We start from the raw sequence: 19,567 nt of genomic DNA, 5'->3' as shown, positions 1-19,567 counted from the left end.
TTTGTCGATGGGTTAACTACCACCACATACAAGGAAATCTGTCAGTGGGTTGGCTCCCACCGCATACAGGGAGTTGGTTTAAAGGGTTGGCTCCACCTGATACAAGATGGAGATCTGTTAGTAGGTCAGCTTTCATTGCATATAAAGAGATCTGCTGAAAGATTGGCTTTCACAACATACCTGAAAATCTGTTAATGAGTCGGGTCCCCCACACATACAAGATCTGTCATTAGGTTGGCTCCCACTGCATACAAGGATGTCTTGTCAGTTAGTCGGATCTGTTGATGGGTCACGTACAAGGAGATCTGTTGATGGCTCAGCTCCCCCACACACAAGAAGATCTGTCAGTAGGTCGGCTTTTGCTGGATACAAGGAGGACTGTCTATAGATCGGCTCCCACTACATTGAGGATCTGCCGGTGGCGTCTCTTTTATGATACATTTTGTGTAAAGAAGCCTTGGAGGAGCCTAAGAAGAGATGGATCCTGCGTGGTCTCTATGTGGCTCAGCAGATCTCATCATAGGACGCCATGACATATTAGGAATATAGAAGTCATTGGTGATGTATAGACCTGCTCCGGACTGGAGTATATACAGCTGTGAATAATGTCAGGGATACCTGTCTCATTTATGACATCTATAAATGTCTTTGCTGACTTGACGGTCATCGCTCTAGGGCAGCCGCCTGCACCTTGATTTCCCAGGAGTCTTTGCTCCCTAGATGAAGATTACTTCTAGTGCGAGTAATAAGAGACCCTTTCACATCGCTTTCAGTCTTTACTATATTGTAATAAAACGTAATAATTTATAGAATAGAATGTGCCAGCTCCGTGTGACGTCCCTTCCATTATAGCGGATGTATCAGCAGCGCCAATCATCACTTCATTCCTGGATATATATATATATATATACATCAGTGACTTGTGTCCATTGTGTCATTATGACTGTGCGGTGTTTGGTGGTTGTGCAGGTTAATATGGTTGTAACTCCTATTGTTGTGCAGTGAATGCTACCGGTGTTCTCATATCTGCACCTCAGGAACATCACATCCTAATAGTAACTGATCTATAAACTGATCACTGATCACCATCCTATATCTGATCTATAAACTGATCACTGATCACCATCCTATATCTGATCTATAAACGGATCACTGATCACCTTCATCCTATATCTGATCTATAAACTGATCACTGATCACCATCCTATATCTGATCTATAAACGGATCACTGATCACCTTCATCCTATATCTGATCTATAAACTGATCACTGATCACCATCCTATATCTGATCTATAAACTGATCACTGATCACCATCCTATATCTGATCTATAGACACTGATCACCTTCATCCTATATCTGATCTATAGACACTGATCACTTATCACCTTCATCCTATATCTGATCTATAGACACTGATCACCTTCATCCTATATCTGATCTATAGACACTGATCACCTTCATCCTATACCTGATCTATAGACACTGATCACCTTCATCCTATATCTGATCTATAGACACTGATCACTGATCACCATCATCCTATATCTGATCTATAGACACTGATCACCTTCTTCCTATATCTGATCTATAGACACTGATCACCTTCATCCTATATCTGATCTATAGACACTGATCACTTATCACCTTCATCCTATATCTGATCTATAGACACTGATCACCTTCATCCTATATCTGATCTATAAACTGATCACTGATCACCATCCTATATCTGATCTATAGACACTGATAACCTTCATCCTATATCTGATCTATAGACACTGATCACTGATCACCATCATCCTATATCTGATCTATAGACACTGATCACCTTCATCCTATATCTGATCTATAGACACTGATCACCTTCATCCTATATCTGATCTATAGACACTGATCACTTATCACCTTCATCCTATATCTGATCTATAGACACTGATCACCTTCATCCTATATCTGATCTATAGACACTGATCACCTTCATCCTATATCTGATCTATAGACACTGATCACCTTCATCCTATATCTGATCTATAGACATTGATCACCTTCATCCTATATCTGATCTATAGACACTGATCACTTATCACCTTCATCCTATATCTGATCTATAGACTGATCACTTATCACCTTCATCCTATATCTGATCTATAGACACTGATCACTTATCACCTTCATCCTATATCTGATCTATAGACACTGATCACCTTCATCCTATATCTGATCTATAGACACTGATCACCTTCATCCTATATCTGATCTATAGACATTGATCACCTTCATCCTATATCTGATCTATAGACACTGATCACTTATCACCTTCATCCTCTATCTGATCTATAGACTGATCACTTATCACCTTCATCCTATATCTGTTCTATAGACACTGATCACATCAGTTTGGTTAATGTTATTTGGTAAGTAGTTAGTGAAAACCAATATGTTATATATTTCTGAATACTAATGGTCGCCCCCCCCTTGCTTATTGATGGACTGATTCTCCATGATGGATCATCCTCCCATGTTGCTCCCCGACAATGACGACTGCTTGGTAATTCCATCCCTGTCACGTTACCGAAGGGTTATTACAGAGCAGTGAAGCTGAACCAGAGCTCCTGAAATGATGGGATTTCTTTGTGGATCTTGGTAATTGATAATTTGTCCTTTTATTAGGAACACGAGAAGAATAGTCAGAATCTGCCGATTTATTTGGAATGGAGAAGCTAATAGAATGTGCAAATAGAAAACGGGAGACGAGCACATGAATAGTGATAGGAAAAGAGGGCAATATTATTACTCTGAAGAGGAAAGCGTTCAGACTAGAGAGTAGTGCAGAAATGTAAAAAATTATAAGGAAAGGAAAATTAAATAAAACCAGGAAAAATTGTAACAGAGAGAACGATTGCCATAGAAAGAAGAAAGAACCCAAAAACATTCTTCACCTACATAAATCATTAGAAACTGGAAGCTGAAAATGTCGGCCCCTTAATAAATAATCTGGGTGTAATGGTGGAGGAGGATGAGGAAAAGGCCAATCTACATTACTATGTTACTCCATTTTTATCCTTGCAGACTCTTCATCCCAACCTGAGCCAGCAGGATATTGAGAGTATGGTCGATCCTCTGGTTGACCTAAGAGGAGCTTAAAGAGGAACTCCAAAACCAAAAAGAACATTGATTAATGCCCTTAAAGGGGTACTCCACCCAAGATATCTTATCCCCTATCCAAAGGAAAGGGGTTAAGATTTCTGATCACGGGGGTCCCGGCGTTGGTGACCCCCGCGATCTCAGCTGCAGCACGTTCCGTGCCGGATGACTGGGGATGCAGTGCCGAAGGCTTGTGACTTCATGGCCATGCCCCGCTCGTGACGCCATGGCCACGCCCCCTCAGTGTAAGTCTAAGGGTGGGGGTGTGATGCCTCCTCCCATAGAATTGCATTGAGGGGGCGTGGCCGTGACGTCACGAGCCTCCACCCCGCATCGCCAGTCATCCTGCACGGAGCAAAGTTCGCTCTGTGCACCGGATGTCTAAGGTGCCAAAGCCAAGATCGTGGGGGTCCCCAGCGGCAGAACCCCCACAATTAGACATCTTATCCCTATCCTTTGGATAGGGGATAAGATGTCTAGGGGCGGAGTATCTATATAAAGAGGAACTCCACTACAAAATACCCCATTGATAAATGCCCTTAAACATCTACAATTATTGTGCATGCTACTCAATGCCAGACAGAGTTCAGAAAGTCAATGGGTCCTGATATCACACGTGACCACAACGTTCCTTTATTCTTAATGCTACATGTGTACGAAGCATCACCAACTCTTCTGGTGGCCATAACTGGGTATGTAATGGGTTAATAATATCCACGGTGGCCCAGTGGTCACACTATTCCAGAGATCCCCGGAGAGTTCTCCATATTCCTGCTGGTAGTTGTAGTTGTAGCAGCAGTGGATTTTCTCTACTCTCCACACAGATTGTTATGTCTGTGAGGCTGGGGGGGGGGGGGGAGGGGCATGTCGTGTCCTCAGCGTCCACGGTGCGACACATTCACCGGGGTCATCCTCAAGTGATTCGTGACGCGCAACAAATGTTTGTTCTGAAACAACAAGATTACAACCAGGATAAACTGGAGGCCGGAGTCTCCTGCACCTGTCTACGGTGTAATGTGGGCGTATAAGGTCATGGGATCATGTGACCTGGCTGTGATGTCATGAATATGGCTGTGATGTAATGATTATGAGAGGTCACCTCATGGCTGTGATGTAATGATTATGAGAGGTGACCTCATGGCTGTGATGTAATGATTATCATGGCTGTGATGTAATGATTATAATGGCTGTGATGTCATGATTATGAGAGGTGACCTCATGGCTGTGATGTAATGATTATAATGGCTGTGATGTCATGATTATGAGAGGTGACCTCATGGCTGTGATGTAATGATTATAATGGCTGTGATGTCATGATTATGAGAGGTGACCTCATGGCTGTGATGTAATGATTATAATGGCTGTGATGTCATGATTATGAGAGGTGACCTCATGGCTGTGATGTAATGATTATAATGGCTGTGATGTCATGATTATGAGAGGTGACCTCATGGCTGTGATGTAATGATTATAATGGCTGTGATGTAATGATTATGAGAGGTGACCTCATGGCTGTGATGTAATGATTATAATGGCTGTGATGTAATGATTATGAGAGGTGACCGCATGGCTGTGATGTAATGATTATGAGAGGTGACCTTATGGCTGTGATGTAATGATTATAATGGCTGCGATGTAATGATTATGAGAGGTGACCTCATGGCTGTGATGTAATGATTATGAGAGGTGACCGCATGGCTGTGATGTAATGATTATCATGGCTGTGATGTAATGATTATAATGGCTGTGATGTCATGATTATGAGAGGTGACCGCATGGCTGTGATGTAATGATTATAATGGCTGTGATGTAATGATTATGAGAGGTGACCTCATGGCTGTGATGTAATGATTATAATGGCTGTGATGTAATGATTATAATGGCTGTGATGTCATGAATATGAGAGGTGACCTCATGGCTGTGATGTAATGATTATAATGGCTGTGATGTAATGATTATGAGAGGTGACCTCATGGCTGTGATGTAATGATTATAATGGCTGTGATGTCATGATTATGAGAGGTGACCTCATGGCTGTGATGTAATGATTATGAGAGGTGACCTCATGGCTGTGATGTAATGATTATAATGGCTGTGATGTCATGATTATGAGAGGTGACCTCATGGCTGTGATGTAATGATTATAATGGTTGTGATGTAATGATTATAATGGCTGTGATGTAATGATTATAATGGCTGTGATGTAATGATTATGAGAGGTGACTTCATGGCTGTGATGTAATGATTATAATGGCTGTGATGTAATGATTATGAGAGGTGACCTCATGGCTGTGATGTAATGATTATAATGGCTGTGATGTAATGATTATGAGAGGTGACCTCATGGCTGTGATGTAATGATTATAATGGCTGTGATGTCATGATTATGAGAGGTGACCTAATGGCTGTGATGTAATGATTATAATGGCTGTGATGTAATGATTATGAGAGGTGACCTCATGGCTGTGATGTAATGATTATAATGGCTGTGATGTCATGATTATGAGAGGTGACCTCATGGCTGTGATGTAATGATTATGAGAGGTGACCTCATGGCTGTGATGTAATGATTATAATGGCTTTGATGTCATGATTATAATGGCTGTGATGTCATGATTATGAGAGGTGACCTCATGGCTGTGATGTAATGATTATAATGGCTGTGATGTCATGATTATGAGAGGTGACCTCATGGTTGTGATGTAATGATTATAATGGCTGTGATGTAATGATTATAATGGCTGTGATGTAATGAATATGAGAGGTGACCTCATGGCTGTGATGTAATGATTATAATGGCTGTGATGTAATGATTATGAGAGGTGACCTCATGGCTGTGATGTAATGATTATGAGAGGTGACCTCATGGCTGTGATGTAATGATTATGAGAGGTGACCTCATGGCTGTGATGTAATGATTATAATGGCTGTGATGTAATGATTATAATGGCTGTGATGTAATGATTATGAGAGGTGACCTCATGGCTGTGATGTAATGATTATAATGGCTGTGATGTAATGAATATGAGAGGTGACCTCATGGTTGTGATGTAATGATTATAATGGCTGTGATGTAATGATTATAATGGCTGTGATGTAATGATTATAATGGCTGTGATGTAATGATTATAATGGTTGTGATGTAATGATTATAATGGCTGTGATGTAATGATTATGAGAGGTGACCTCGTGGCTGTGATGTAATGATTATAATGGCTGTGATGTAATGATTATGAGAGGTGACCTCATGGCTGTGATGTAATGATTATAATGGCTGTGATGTAATGATTATGAGAGGTGACCTCATGGCTGTGATGTAATGATTATAATGGCTGTGATGTAATGATTATTAGAGGTGACCTCATGGCTGTGATGTAATGATTATAATGGCTGTGATGTAATGATTATGAGAGGTGACCTCATGGCTGTGATGTAATGATTATGAGAGGTGACCTCATGGTTGTGATGTAATGAATATAATGGCTGTGATGTCATGATTATAATGGCTGTGATGTCATGATTATAATGGCTGTGATGTCATGATTATAATGGCTGTGATGTCATGATTATGAGAGGTGACCTCATGGCTGTGATGTAATGATTATAATGGCTGTGATGTAATGATTATAATGGCTGTGATGTAATGATTATAATGGCTGTGATGTAATGATTATAATGGCTGTGATGTAATGATTATAATGGCTGTGATGTCATGATTATAATGGCTGTGATGTAATGATTATAATGGCTGTGATGTCATGATTATGAGAGGTGACCTCATGGCTGTGATGTAATGATTATAATGGCTGTGATGTAATGATTATAATGGCTGTGATGTAATGATTATAATGGCTGTGATGTAATGATTATAATGGCTGTGATGTAATGATTATAATGGCTGTGATGTCATGAATATGAGAGGTGACCTCATGGCTGTGATGTAATGATTATAATGGCTGTGATGTCATGATTATAATGGCTGTGATGTCATGAATATGAGAGGTGACCTCATGGCTGTGATGTAATGATTATAATGGCTGTGATGTCATGATTATGAGAGGTGACCTCATGGCTGTGATGTAATGATTATGAGAGGTGACCTCATGGCTGTGATGTCATGATTATAATGGCTGTGATGTCATGATTATAATGGCTGTGATGTCATGAATATGAGAGGTGACCTCATGGCTGTGATGTAATGATTATAATGGCTGTGATGTCATGATTATGAGAGGTGACCTCATGGCTGTGATGTAATGATTATGAGAGGTGACCTCATGGCTGTGATGTAATGATTATAATGGCTGTGATGTCATGATTATGAGAGGTGACCTCATGGCTGTGATGTAATGATTATAATGGCTGTGATGTCATGAATATGAGAGGTGACCTCATGGCTGTGATGTCATGATTATAATGGCTGTGATGTAATGATTATAATGGCTGTGATGTCATGATTATAATGGCTGTGATGTAATGATTATAATGGCTGTGATGTCATGATTATAATGGCTGTGATGTAATGATTATAATGGCTGTGATGTCATGATTATAATGGCTGTGATGTCATGATTATAATGGCTGTGATGTCATGATTATGAGAGGTGACCTCATGGCTGTGGGGCCCTTCCTGACTGGACACCTTGTGTGATTATGGTCATGTGATTGTGTCACATGATAGACCCTTCGTCTGCCTCAGATCTGGATGGAGAATATGACAGCTATGAACAGCAGGATATTAGAGGATTATCTACACACAGAGGATTTGTCTTCTCTTCTGGATTAATAAAAGATACAACACAGAAATACAGGGGCCGAGGGACAGCAGGGCGGGGGTCAGAGGGAAATGTATACAGGGGCCCGGGGCCACACACTGCCAACATTACAGGAAACATATACATGTCTGAAGTATAGGACATGATGTAACAGCAGAATAGTGAGTGCAGCTCTGGAGGATAAGACATGATGTAACAGCAGAATAGTGAGTGCAGCTCTGGAGGTGACTGGACATGATGTAACAGCAGAATAGTGAGTACAGCTCTGGGGGATAAGACATGATGTAACAGCAGAATAGTGAGTGCAGCTCTGAAGTATAAGACATGATGTAACAGCAGAATAGTGAGTGCAGCTCTGGAGGATTAGACATGGTGTAACAGCAGAATAGTGAGTGCAGCTCTGGAGGATAAGACATGATGTAACAGCGGAATAGTGAGTGCAGCTCTGGGGGATAAGACATGGTGTAACAGCAGAAGAGTGAGTGCAGCTCTGGAGGATAAGACGTGATGTAACAGCAGAATAGTGAATGCAGCTCTGGGGGATAAGACATGATGTAACAGCAGAATAGTGAGTGCAGCTCTGGAGGATAAGACGTGATGTAACAGCAGAATAGTGAGTGCAGCTCTGGAGGATAAGACATGATGTAACAGCAGAATAGTGAGTGCAGCTCTGGAGGATAAGACATGATGTAACAGCCGAATAGTGAGTGCAGCTCTGGAGGATACGACATGATGTAACAGCAGAACAGTGAGTGCAGCTCTGGAGGATAAGACATGATGTAACAGCAGAACAGTGAGTGCAGCTCTGGAGGATAAGACATGATGTAACAGCCGAATAGTGAGTGCAGCTCTGGAGGATAAGACATGATGTAACAGCAGAACAGTGAGTGCAGCTCTGGAGGATAAGACATGATGTAACAGCATAATAGTGAGTGCAGCTCTGGAGGATAAGACAGGATGTAACAGCAGAACAGTGAGTGCAGCTCTGGAGGATAAGACATGATGTAACAGCAGAATAGTGAGTGCAGCTCTGGGGGATAAGACATGTATATAACAGCAGAATAGTGAGTGCAGCTCTGGATGATAAGACATGATGTAACAGCAGAATAGTGAGTGCAGCTCTGAGGGATAAGACATGATGTAACAGCAGAATAGTGAGTGCAACTCTTGAGGTGACTGGACATGATGTAACAGCAGAATAGTGAGTGCAGCTCTGGGGGATAAGACATGATGTAACAGCAGAATAGTGAGTGCAGCTCTTGAGGATAAGACATGATGTAACAGCAGAATAGTGAGTGCAGCTCTGGGGGATAAGACATGATGTAACAGCAGAATAGTGAGTGCAGCTCTGGAGGATAGGACATGATGTAACAGCAGAAGAGTGAGTGCAGCTCTGGAGGATAAGACATGATGTAACAGCAGAATAGTGAGTGCAGCTCTGGGGGATAAGACATGATGTAACAGCAGAATAGTGAGTGCAGCTCTGGAGGATAAGACATGATGTAACAGCAGAATAGTGAGTGCAGCTCTGGATGATAAGACATGATGTAACAGCAGAATAGTGAGTGCAGCTCTGAGGGATAAGACATGATGTAACAGCAGAATAGTGAGTGCAACTCTTGAGGTGACTGGACATGATGTAACAGCAGAATAGTGAGTGCAGCTCTGGGGGATAAGACATGATGTAACAGCAGAATAGTGAGTGCAGCTCTGGAGGATAAGACATGGTGTAACAACAGAATAGTGAGTACAGCTCTGGGGGATAAGACATGATGTAACAGCAGAATAGTGAGTGCAGCTCTGGAGGACAAGACATGATGTAACAGCAGAATAGTGAGTGCAGCTCTGGAGGATAAGACATGATGTAACAGCAGAATAGTGAGTGCAGCTCTGGGGGATAAGACATGATGTAACAGCAGAATAGTGAGTGCAGCTCTGGAGGATAAGACATGATGTAACAGCAGAATAGTGAGTGCAGCTCTGGAGGATAAGACATGATGTAACAGCAGAATAGTGAGTGCAGCTCTGGCGGATAAGACTTGTATATAACAGCAGAATAGTGAGTGCAGCTCTGGATGATAAGACATGATGTAACAGCAGAATAGTGAGTGCAGCTCTGGGGGATAATACATGATGTAACAGCAGAATAGTGAGTGCAGCTCTGGAGGTGACTGGACATGATGTAACAGCAGAATAGTGAGTGCAGTTCTGGGGGATAAGACATGATGTAACAGCAGAATAGTGAGTGCAGCTCTGGAGGATAAGACATGATGTAACAGCAGAATAGTGAGTGCAGCTCTGGGGGATAAGACATGATGTAACAGCAGAATAGTGAGTGCAGCTCTGGAGGATAGGACATGATGTAACAGCAGAAGAGTGAGTGCAGCTCTGGAGGATAAGACATGATGTAACAGCAGAATAGTGAGTGCAGCTCTGGGGGATAAGACATGATGTAACAGCAGAATAGTGAGTGCAGCTCTGGAGGATAAGACATGATGTAACGGCAGAATAGTGAGTGCAGCTCTGGGGGATAAGACATGATGTAACAGCAGAATAGTGAGTGCAGCTCTGGAGGATAGGACATGATGTAACAGCAGAAGAGTGAGTGCAGCTCTGGAGGATAAGACATGATGTAACAGCAGAATAGTGAGTGCAACTCTGGGGGATAAGACATGATGTAACAGCAGAATAGTGAGTGCAGCTCTGGGGGATAAGACATGATGTAACAGCAGAATAGTGAGTGCAGCTCTGGAGGACAAGACATGATGTAACAGCAGAATAGTGAGTGCAGCTCTGGAGGTGACTGGACATGATGTAACAGCAGAATAGTGAGTGCAGCTCTGCAGGATAAGACATTATGTAACAGCAGAATAGTGAGTGCAGCTCTGGAGATGACTGGACATGATGTAACAGCAGAATAGTGAGTGCAGCTCTGGGGGATAAGACATGATGTAACAGCAGAATAGTGAGTGCAGCTCTGGAGGTGACTGGACATGATGTAACAGCAGAATAGTGAGTGCAGCTCTGGAGGTGACTGGACATGATGTAACAGCAGAATAGTGAGTGCAGCTCTGGAGGTGACTGGACATGATGTAACAGCAGAATAGTGAGTGCAGCTCTGGGGGATAAGACATGATGTAACAGCAGAATAGTGAGTGCAGCTCTGGGGGATAAGACATGATGTAACAGCAGAATAGTGAGTGCAGCTCTGGAGGTGACTGGACATGATGTAACAGCAGAATAGTGAGTGCAGCTCTGCAGGATAAGACATGATGTAACAGCAGAATAGTGAGTGCAGCTCTGGGGGATAAGACATGATGTAACAGCAGAATAGTGAGTGCAGCTCTGGAGGTGACTACATGACAGGATCAGGATGTTTGTACTGACAGCAGTTTTTTCCCTTTCAGATCTGAACTGGGTGCGGATCCTACTGTACTGCGTCATCTTCCTCCTCAGCGTCTTCGGGAACACTCTCATCATTATCGTGCTGGTGATGAACAAGCGTCTCCGCACCATCACTAACTGCTTTCTGCTCTCTCTGGCTGTTAGTGACATCATGGTGTCTCTGCTCTGCATGCCGTTCACCCTAATCCCCAATCTTATGGGGAACTTCATCTTTGGAGAGGTCATCTGTAAGACCGCTGCTTACTTCATGGGTAAGGATTCTGGGCAGGATAATAATTCTGTCCTCGAGATTGTAATTCAGAGCCCTGGGATAATAATTCTTTCCCTGAGATAATAATTCAGTCCTAGAGATAATAATTCAGTCCTAGAGATAATAATTCAGTCCTAGAGATAAGACTTTAGAGCCAGAGATAAGACTTCAGAGTCCTAGGATAATAATTCAGACCCTGAGATGATAATACAGAGCCCTGAGATGATAATTCAGAGCCCTGAGATGATAATACAGAGCCCTGAGATGATAATACAGAGCCCTGAGATGATAATACAGAGCCCTGAGATGATAATACAGAGCCCTGAGATGATAATTCAGAGCCCTGAGATGATAATACAGAGCCCTGAGATGATAATACAGAGCCCTGAGATGATAATTCAGAGCCCAGAGATTATAATACAGAGCTTTGAGATGATAATACAGAGCCCTAGGATATAAAATTCAGTCCCTGAGATAATAATTCAGTCCAGGGATAATTATTCAGTCCCAGAGATAATAATTAAGTCCCTTAGATAATAACACAGAGCCCTGAGATGATAATACAGAGCTCTGAGTTGATAATGCAGAGCTGGAGATGATAATACAGGGCCCTGAGATGATAATACAAAGCCCTGGGATAATAATGCAAAATTCTAAGATAATAATACAGAGCCCTGGGATAATAGTGCAGAGCCATAGCATAATAATGCAGAGCCCTGAGATGAAATACAGAGCCCTGAGATAATAATGCAGAGCAGTAGCATAATAATGCAGAGCCCTGAGATAAAATACAGAGCCCTGAGATAATAATGCAGAGCCGTAGCATAATAATGCAGAGCCCTGAGATAAAATACAGAGCCCTGAGATAATAATGCAGAGCTGTAGCATAATAATGCAGAGCCCTGAGATGAAATACAGAGCCCTGAGATAATAATGCAGAGCTGTAGCATAATAATGCAGAGCCCTGAAATAAAATACAGAGCCCTGAGATAATAATGCAGAGCCCTGAGATAAAAAAACAGCCCTGAGATAATAATGCAGAGCCGTAGCATAACAATGCAGAGCCCTGAGATGAAATACAGAGCCCTGAGATAATAATGCAGAGCCGTAGCATAATAATGCAGAGCCCTGAGATTATACATAGCCCTGAGATAATAATGCAGAGCCGTAGCATAATAATGCCAGAGTCCTGAGATAATAATGCAGAGCTGTAGTATAATAATGCAGAGCCCTGAGATAATAATGCAGAGCTGTAGTATAATAATGCAGAGCCCTGAGATGATCATTTAGAGCCTGTACATCATATCACAGAGTCACCAGATCATAATGTAGAGAGCAAGTATAATAATGCAGAGCCCTAGGATAATAATGCAGAGACCTAGGATAATAATTAAGAGCCCTGGGATAATAATGCAGAGCCCTGATATGATAATACAGAGCCCTGAGATCATAATGCAGAGCCCTGAGATAATTTCGAGCCTGTGAATTATATCACAGAGTCCTGACATAATATTTGAGGAGACCAAGAATAATAAGACAGAGTCCTTGGATAATAATGTAGAGAGATGAGATAGTAATGCAGCGCTCCATCATAATAATTTAGAGCACACGGATAATAACACCGGCCCTGAATAGTTGTGCTGAGCTCTAGGAAAATAATGTGGAACTCAAATTAATAAGGCAGTGCCACAAGACAATAGAGCAGAGTGCTTACATAATAATGCAGAGCCTATAGATAATAATATAGAGACCGAAGTCCAGAGGTAATAGAGTAGAACTCCGAGATAATAAGGTAGTGCTTAGAGAAAGTAAGATAGAGCTCAGAGATAATAAGGCAGAGCTCAGAGATGACAAGGTAGAGCTCAGAGATAATAAGGTAGAGCTCAGAGATTAAAAGGTAGAGCTCAGAGATAATAAGGCAGAGCTCAGAGATGATAAGGTAGAGCTCAGAGATTAAAAGGTAGAGCTCAGAGATAATAAGGTAGTTCTTAGAGAAAGTAAGATAGAGCTCAGAGATAATAAGGAAGAGCTCAGAAATAATAAGGCAGAGCTCAGAGATAATAAGGTAGAGCTCAGAGATAATAAGGTAGAGCTCAGAGATAATAACACAGAGCTCAGATATAATAAGGTAGAGCTCAGAGATGATAAAGTGGAGCTCAGAGATAATAAGGCGGAGCTCAGAGATAATAAGGCAGAGCTCAGAGATAATAAGGCAGAGCTCAAAGATGATAAGGGAGAGCTCAGAGATAATAAGGCAGAGCTCAGAGATAATAAGGCAGAGCTCAGAGATAATAAGGTAGAGCTTAGAGATAATAAGGAAGAGCTCAGAGATAATAAGGTAGAGCTCAGAGATAATAAGGCAGAGCTCAGAGATAATAAGGTAGAGTTTAGAGATAATAAGGTTGAGCTCAGAGATAATAAGGTAGAGCTCAGAGATAATAAGACAGAGCTCAGAGATAATAAGGTAAAGTTTAAAGATAATAAGGTAGAGCTCAGAGATGATAAGGTAGAGCTCAGAGATAATAAGGTAGAGCTCCGAGATGGTAAGGTAGAGCTCCGAGATGATAAGGTAGAGCTCAGAGTTTATAAGGTAGAGCTCAGAGATAATAAGGTAGAGCTCAGAGATAATAAGGTAGAGCTCAGAGATAATAAGGCAGAGCTCAGAGATAATAACGCAGAGCTCAGAGATAATAAGGTAGAGCTCTGAGATAATAAGGCAGAGCTCAGAGATAATAAGGTAGAGCTCAGAGATAATAAGGTAGAGCTCAGAGATGATAAGGCAGAGCTCAGAGATGATAAGGTAGAGCTCAGAGATGATAAGGTAGAGCTCAGAGATGATAAGGTAGAGCTCAGAGATAATAAGGTTGAGCTCAGAGATAATAAGGTAGAGCTCAGAGATAATAAGACAGAGCTCAGAGATAATAAGGTAAAGTTTAAAGATAATAAGGTAGAGCGCAGAGATGATAAGGTTGAGCTCAGAGATAATAAGGTAGAGCTCAGAGATAATAAGACAGAGCTCAGAGATAATAAGGTAAAGTTTAAAGATAATAAGGTAGAGCGCAGAGATGATAAGGTAGAGCTCAGAGATAATAAGGTAGAGCTCCGAGATGGTAAGGTAGAGCTCCGAGATGATAAGGTAGAGCTCAGAGTTTATAAGGTAGAGCTCAGAGATAATAAGGTAGAGCTCAGAGATAATAAGGTAGAGCTCAGAGATAATAAGGCAGAGCTCCGAGATAATAAGGTAGAGCTCAGAGATAATAAGGTAGAGCTCAGAGATAATAAGGCAGAGCTCACAGATAATAATGCAGAGCTCAGAGATAATAAGGTAGAGCTCTGAGATAATAAGGCAGAGCTCAGAGATAATAAGGTAGAGCTCAGAGATGATAAGGCAGAGCTCAGAGATAATAAGGTAGAGCTCAGAGATAATAAGGTAGAGCTCAGAGATAATAACGCAGAGCTCAGAGATAATAAGGCAGAGCTCAGAGATAATAAGGCAGAGCTCAGAGATAATAAGGCAGAGCTCAGAGATAATATGGTAGAACTCAGAGATGTTAAGGCAGAGCTCAGAGATAATAAAGTAGAGCTCAGAGATAATAAGGTAGTGCTCAGAGATAATAAGGCAGAGCTCAGAGTTGATAAGGTAGAGCTCAGAGATAATAAGCTAGAGCTCAGAGTTGATAAAGTAGAGCTCAGAGATAATAAGGTAGAGCTCAGAGATAATAAGGTAGAGCTCAGAGATAATAAGGCAGAGCTCAGAGATAATAAGGTAGAGCTCAGAGATAATAAGGCAGAGCTCAGAGATAATAAGGCAGAGCTCAGAGATAATAAGGTAGAGCTCTGAGATAATAAGGCAGAGCTCAGATATAATAAGGTAGAGCTCAGAGATGATAAGGCAGAGCTCAGAGATAATAAGGTAGAGCTCAGAGATAATAATTTAGAGCTCAGAGATAATAAGGCAGAGCTCAGAGATAATAAGGCAGAGCTCAGAGATAATAAGGTAGAGCTCAGAGATAATAAGGCAGAGCTCAGAGATAAGGCAGAGCTCAGAGATAATAAGGCAGAGCTCAGAGATAATAAGGTAGAGCTCAGAGATGATAAGGCAGAGCTCAGAGATAATAAGGTAGAGCTCAGAGATAATAAGGTAGAGCTCAGAGATAATAACGCAGAGCTCAGAGATAATAAGGCAGAGCTCAGAGATAATAAGGCAGAGATCAGAGATAATAAGGTAGAGTTTAGATATTATAAGGTAGAGCTCAGAGATAATAATTTAGAGCTCAGAGATAATAAGGCAGAGCTCAGAGATAATAAGGCAGAGCTCAGAGATAATAAGGCAGAGCTCAGAGATAATAAGGTAGAGCTCAGAGATAATAAGGTAGAGCTCAGAGATAATAAGGCAGAGATCAGAGATAATAAGGTAGAGTTTAGATATTATAAGGTAGAGCTCAGAGATAATAATTTAGAGCTCAGAGATAATAAGGCAGAGCTCAGAGATAATAAGGCAGAGCTCAGAGATAATAAGGCAGAGCTCAGAGATAATAAGGTAGAGCTCAGAGATAATAAGGCAGAGCTCAGAGATAAGGCAGAGCTCAGAGATAATAAGGCAGAGCTCAGAGATATTAAGGCAGAGCTCAGAGATAATAAGGCTGAGCTCAGAGATAATAAGGCAGAGCTCAGAGATATTAAGGCAGAGCTCAGAGATAATAAGGCTGAGCTCAGAGATAATAAGGCAGAGCTCAGAGATAATAAGGCAGAGCTCAGAGATAATAAGGCAGAGCTCAGAGATAATAAGACAGAGCTCAGAAATAATAAGGCAGAGCTCAGAGAGAATAAGGCAGAGCTCAGAGATAATAAGGCAGAGCTCAGAGATAATAAGGCAGAGCTCAGAGATAATAAGGCAGAGCTCAGAGATAATATGGATTCATCATTTATATTGATCTCTGCGGCTGTGGTGGTCATCACCTCAGGATGCGGCCCCCTCCACCCACTCATTACGGTGGTCCCCATAGTGACAGGTTTCCTGTTCCGGTCTCCTTGTGATCGTGTTTCCATCTCTTCCCAGGAATCTCTGTCAGTGTCTCCACCTTTAACCTGGTCGCCATCGCCATTGAACGCTACAGCGCTATTTGCAACCCCTTGAAATCCCGGGTGTGGCAGACCCGATCCCACGCCTACAAGGTGATCGCCGCCACCTGGATCTTATCCGTCATCATAATGATCCCGTACCTGGTGTACAACACACTGGTGAGCTTCGTGATGGCCGAGAACCAAGAGGGCTACCAGTGCCGCCTGAAATGGCCCAACAACCAGGTGCAGCAAGCATGGTGAGTCACATATACCCATGACTGTAATAGATAGAGGGGAGGATTGTGAGACTGGGGCATGTGGCCGCCACTTATGGGGTCTCCTGCCTGCACTGATATGGGGGGGGCAGAGGATCAGACAGCTGGATGAGGGAGAGACCTGTCCTGTTACAATGCGGTATGGTGGAGAGAGTGCCGAGACAGTCAGTGGCCATGAGAGGACAATGGAAGTGATGATGTCTACTAGAGTGCAGTGAGGACAGTCAGAAAGAGACACGAGAAGATGGAACCATGAGGGACAGAGACAACACTGACCATAGTGAGATGAGACAGCTGAGGTCAGAGACATTACACAGTGAGAACCGCCATATACATGACTATAAGTGAGAGCCGCCATATACATGTCTATAAGTGAGAGCCGCCATATACATGTCTATAAGGGAGAGCCGCCATATACATGTCTATAAGTGAGAGCCGCCATATACATGTCTATAAGTAAGAACCGCCATATACATGTCTATAAGTGAGAACCGCCATATACATGTCTATAAGTGAGAGCCGCCATATACATGTCTATAAGTGAGAGCCGCCATATACATGTCTATAAGTAAGAACCGCCATATACATGTCTATAAGTGAGAACCACCATATACATGTCTATAAGTGAGAGCCGCCATATACATGTCTCTAAGTGAGAACCGCCATATACATGTCTCTAAGTGAGAACCGCCATATACAGGCCTCTAAGTGAGAGCCACCATATACATGTCTATAAGTGAGAACCGCCATATACAGGCCTCTAAGTGAGAACCGCAATATACATGTCTATAAGTAAGAACCGCCATATACATGACTATAAGTGAGAGACGACATATACATGTCTATTAGTGAGAGCCGCCATATACATGCCTCTAAGTGAGAACCGCAATATACATGTCTATAAGTAAGAACCGCCATATACATGTCTCTAAGGGAGAGCCGCCATATACATGTCTCTAAGGGAGAGCCGCCATATACATGTCTCTAAGGGAGAGCCGCCATATACATGTCTATAAGTGAGAGCCGCCATATACATGTCTATAAGTAAGAACCGCCATATACATGTCTATAAGTGAGAACCACCATATACATGTCTATAAGTGAGAGCCGCCATATACATATCTCTAAGTGAGAACCGCCATATACATGTCTAAAAGTGAGAACCGCCATATACATGTCTCTAAGTGAGAACCGCCATATACATGTCTCTAAGTGAGAACCGCCATATACATATCTAAAAGTGAGAACCGCCATATACATGCCTCTAAGTGAGAACCGCCATGTACATGTCTCTAAGTGAGAGCCGCCATATACATGTCTCTAAGTGAGAACCGCCATATACATGCCTCTAAGTGAGAACCGCCATATACATGTCTATAAGTGAGAGCCGCCATATACATGTCTATAAGTAAGAACCGCCATATACAGGCCTCTAAGTGAGAGCCACCATATACATGTCTATAAGTGAGAGCCGCCATATACATGTCTATAAGTAAGAACCGCCATATACATGTCTATAAGTGAGAACCACCATATACATGTCTATAAGTGAGAGCCGCCATATACATGTCTCTAAGTGAGAACCGCCATATACATGCCTCTAAGTGAGAACCGCCATATACAGGCCTCTAAGTGAGAGCCACCATATACATGTCTATAAGTGAGAACCGCCATATACAGGCCTCTAAGTGAGAACCGCAATATACATGTCTATAAGTAAGAACCGCCATATACATGACTATAAGTGAGAGACGACATATACATGTCTATTAGTGAGAGCCGCCATATACATGCCTCTAAGTGAGAACCGCAATATACATGTCTATAAGTAAGAACCGCCATATACATGTCTCTAAGGGAGAGCCGCCATATACATGTCTCTAAGGGAGAGCCGCCATATACATGTCTCTAAGGGAGAGCCGCCATATACATGTCTATAAGTGAGAGCCGCCATATACATGTCTATAAGTAAGAACCGCCATATACATGTCTATAAGTGAGAACCACCATATACATGTCTATAAGTGAGAGCCGCCATATACATATCTCTAAGTGAGAACCGCCATATACATGTCTAAAAGTGAGAACCGCCATATACATGTCTCTAAGTGAGAACCGCCATATACATGTCTCTAAGTGAGAACCGCCATATACATATCTAAAAGTGAGAACCGCCATATACATGCCTCTAAGTGAGAACCGCCATGTACATGTCTCTAAGTGAGAGCCGCCATATACATGTCTCTAAGTGAGAACCGCCATATACATGCCTCTAAGTGAGAACCGCCATATACATGTCTATAAGTGAGAACCGCCATATACATGCCTCTAAGGGAGAACCGCCATATACATGCCTCTAAGTGAGAACCGCCATATACATGCCTCTAAGTGAGAACCGCCATATACATGCCTCTAAGTGAGAACCGCCATGTACATGTCTCTAAGTGAGAGCCGCCATATACATGTCTCTAAGTGAGAGCCGCCATGTACATGTCTCTAAGTGGGAACCGCCATATACATGCCTCTAAGGGAGAACCGCCATATACATGCCTCTAAGTGAGAACCGCCATATACATGCCTCTAAGTGAGAACCACCATATACATGACTCTAAGTGAGAACCGCCATATACATGCCTCTAAGTGAGAACCGC

General features: G+C 42.2%; 1 protein-coding gene across 1 annotated transcript in view; it reads left to right on the top strand.

Moving 5' to 3' along the window:
* The window catches only part of CCKBR (cholecystokinin B receptor), a 103,475-nt gene that overhangs the window by 66,817 nt on the left and 17,091 nt on the right, over positions 1-19,567 (top strand). The window contains 2 exon segments of the mRNA XM_056552624.1: positions 11,330-11,578; positions 16,637-16,898. Of these exon segments, the coding sequence (XP_056408599.1) occupies positions 11,330-11,578; positions 16,637-16,898 (511 nt within the window).

Source organism: Hyla sarda, unplaced genomic scaffold, assembly GCF_029499605.1.
Source record: "Hyla sarda isolate aHylSar1 unplaced genomic scaffold, aHylSar1.hap1 scaffold_174, whole genome shotgun sequence".
Taxonomy (NCBI): Eukaryota; Metazoa; Chordata; class Amphibia; order Anura; family Hylidae; genus Hyla; species Hyla sarda.
Note: the sequence above shows the minus strand (reverse complement) of the source record. Positions and strands in the feature narration are given on the sequence as shown.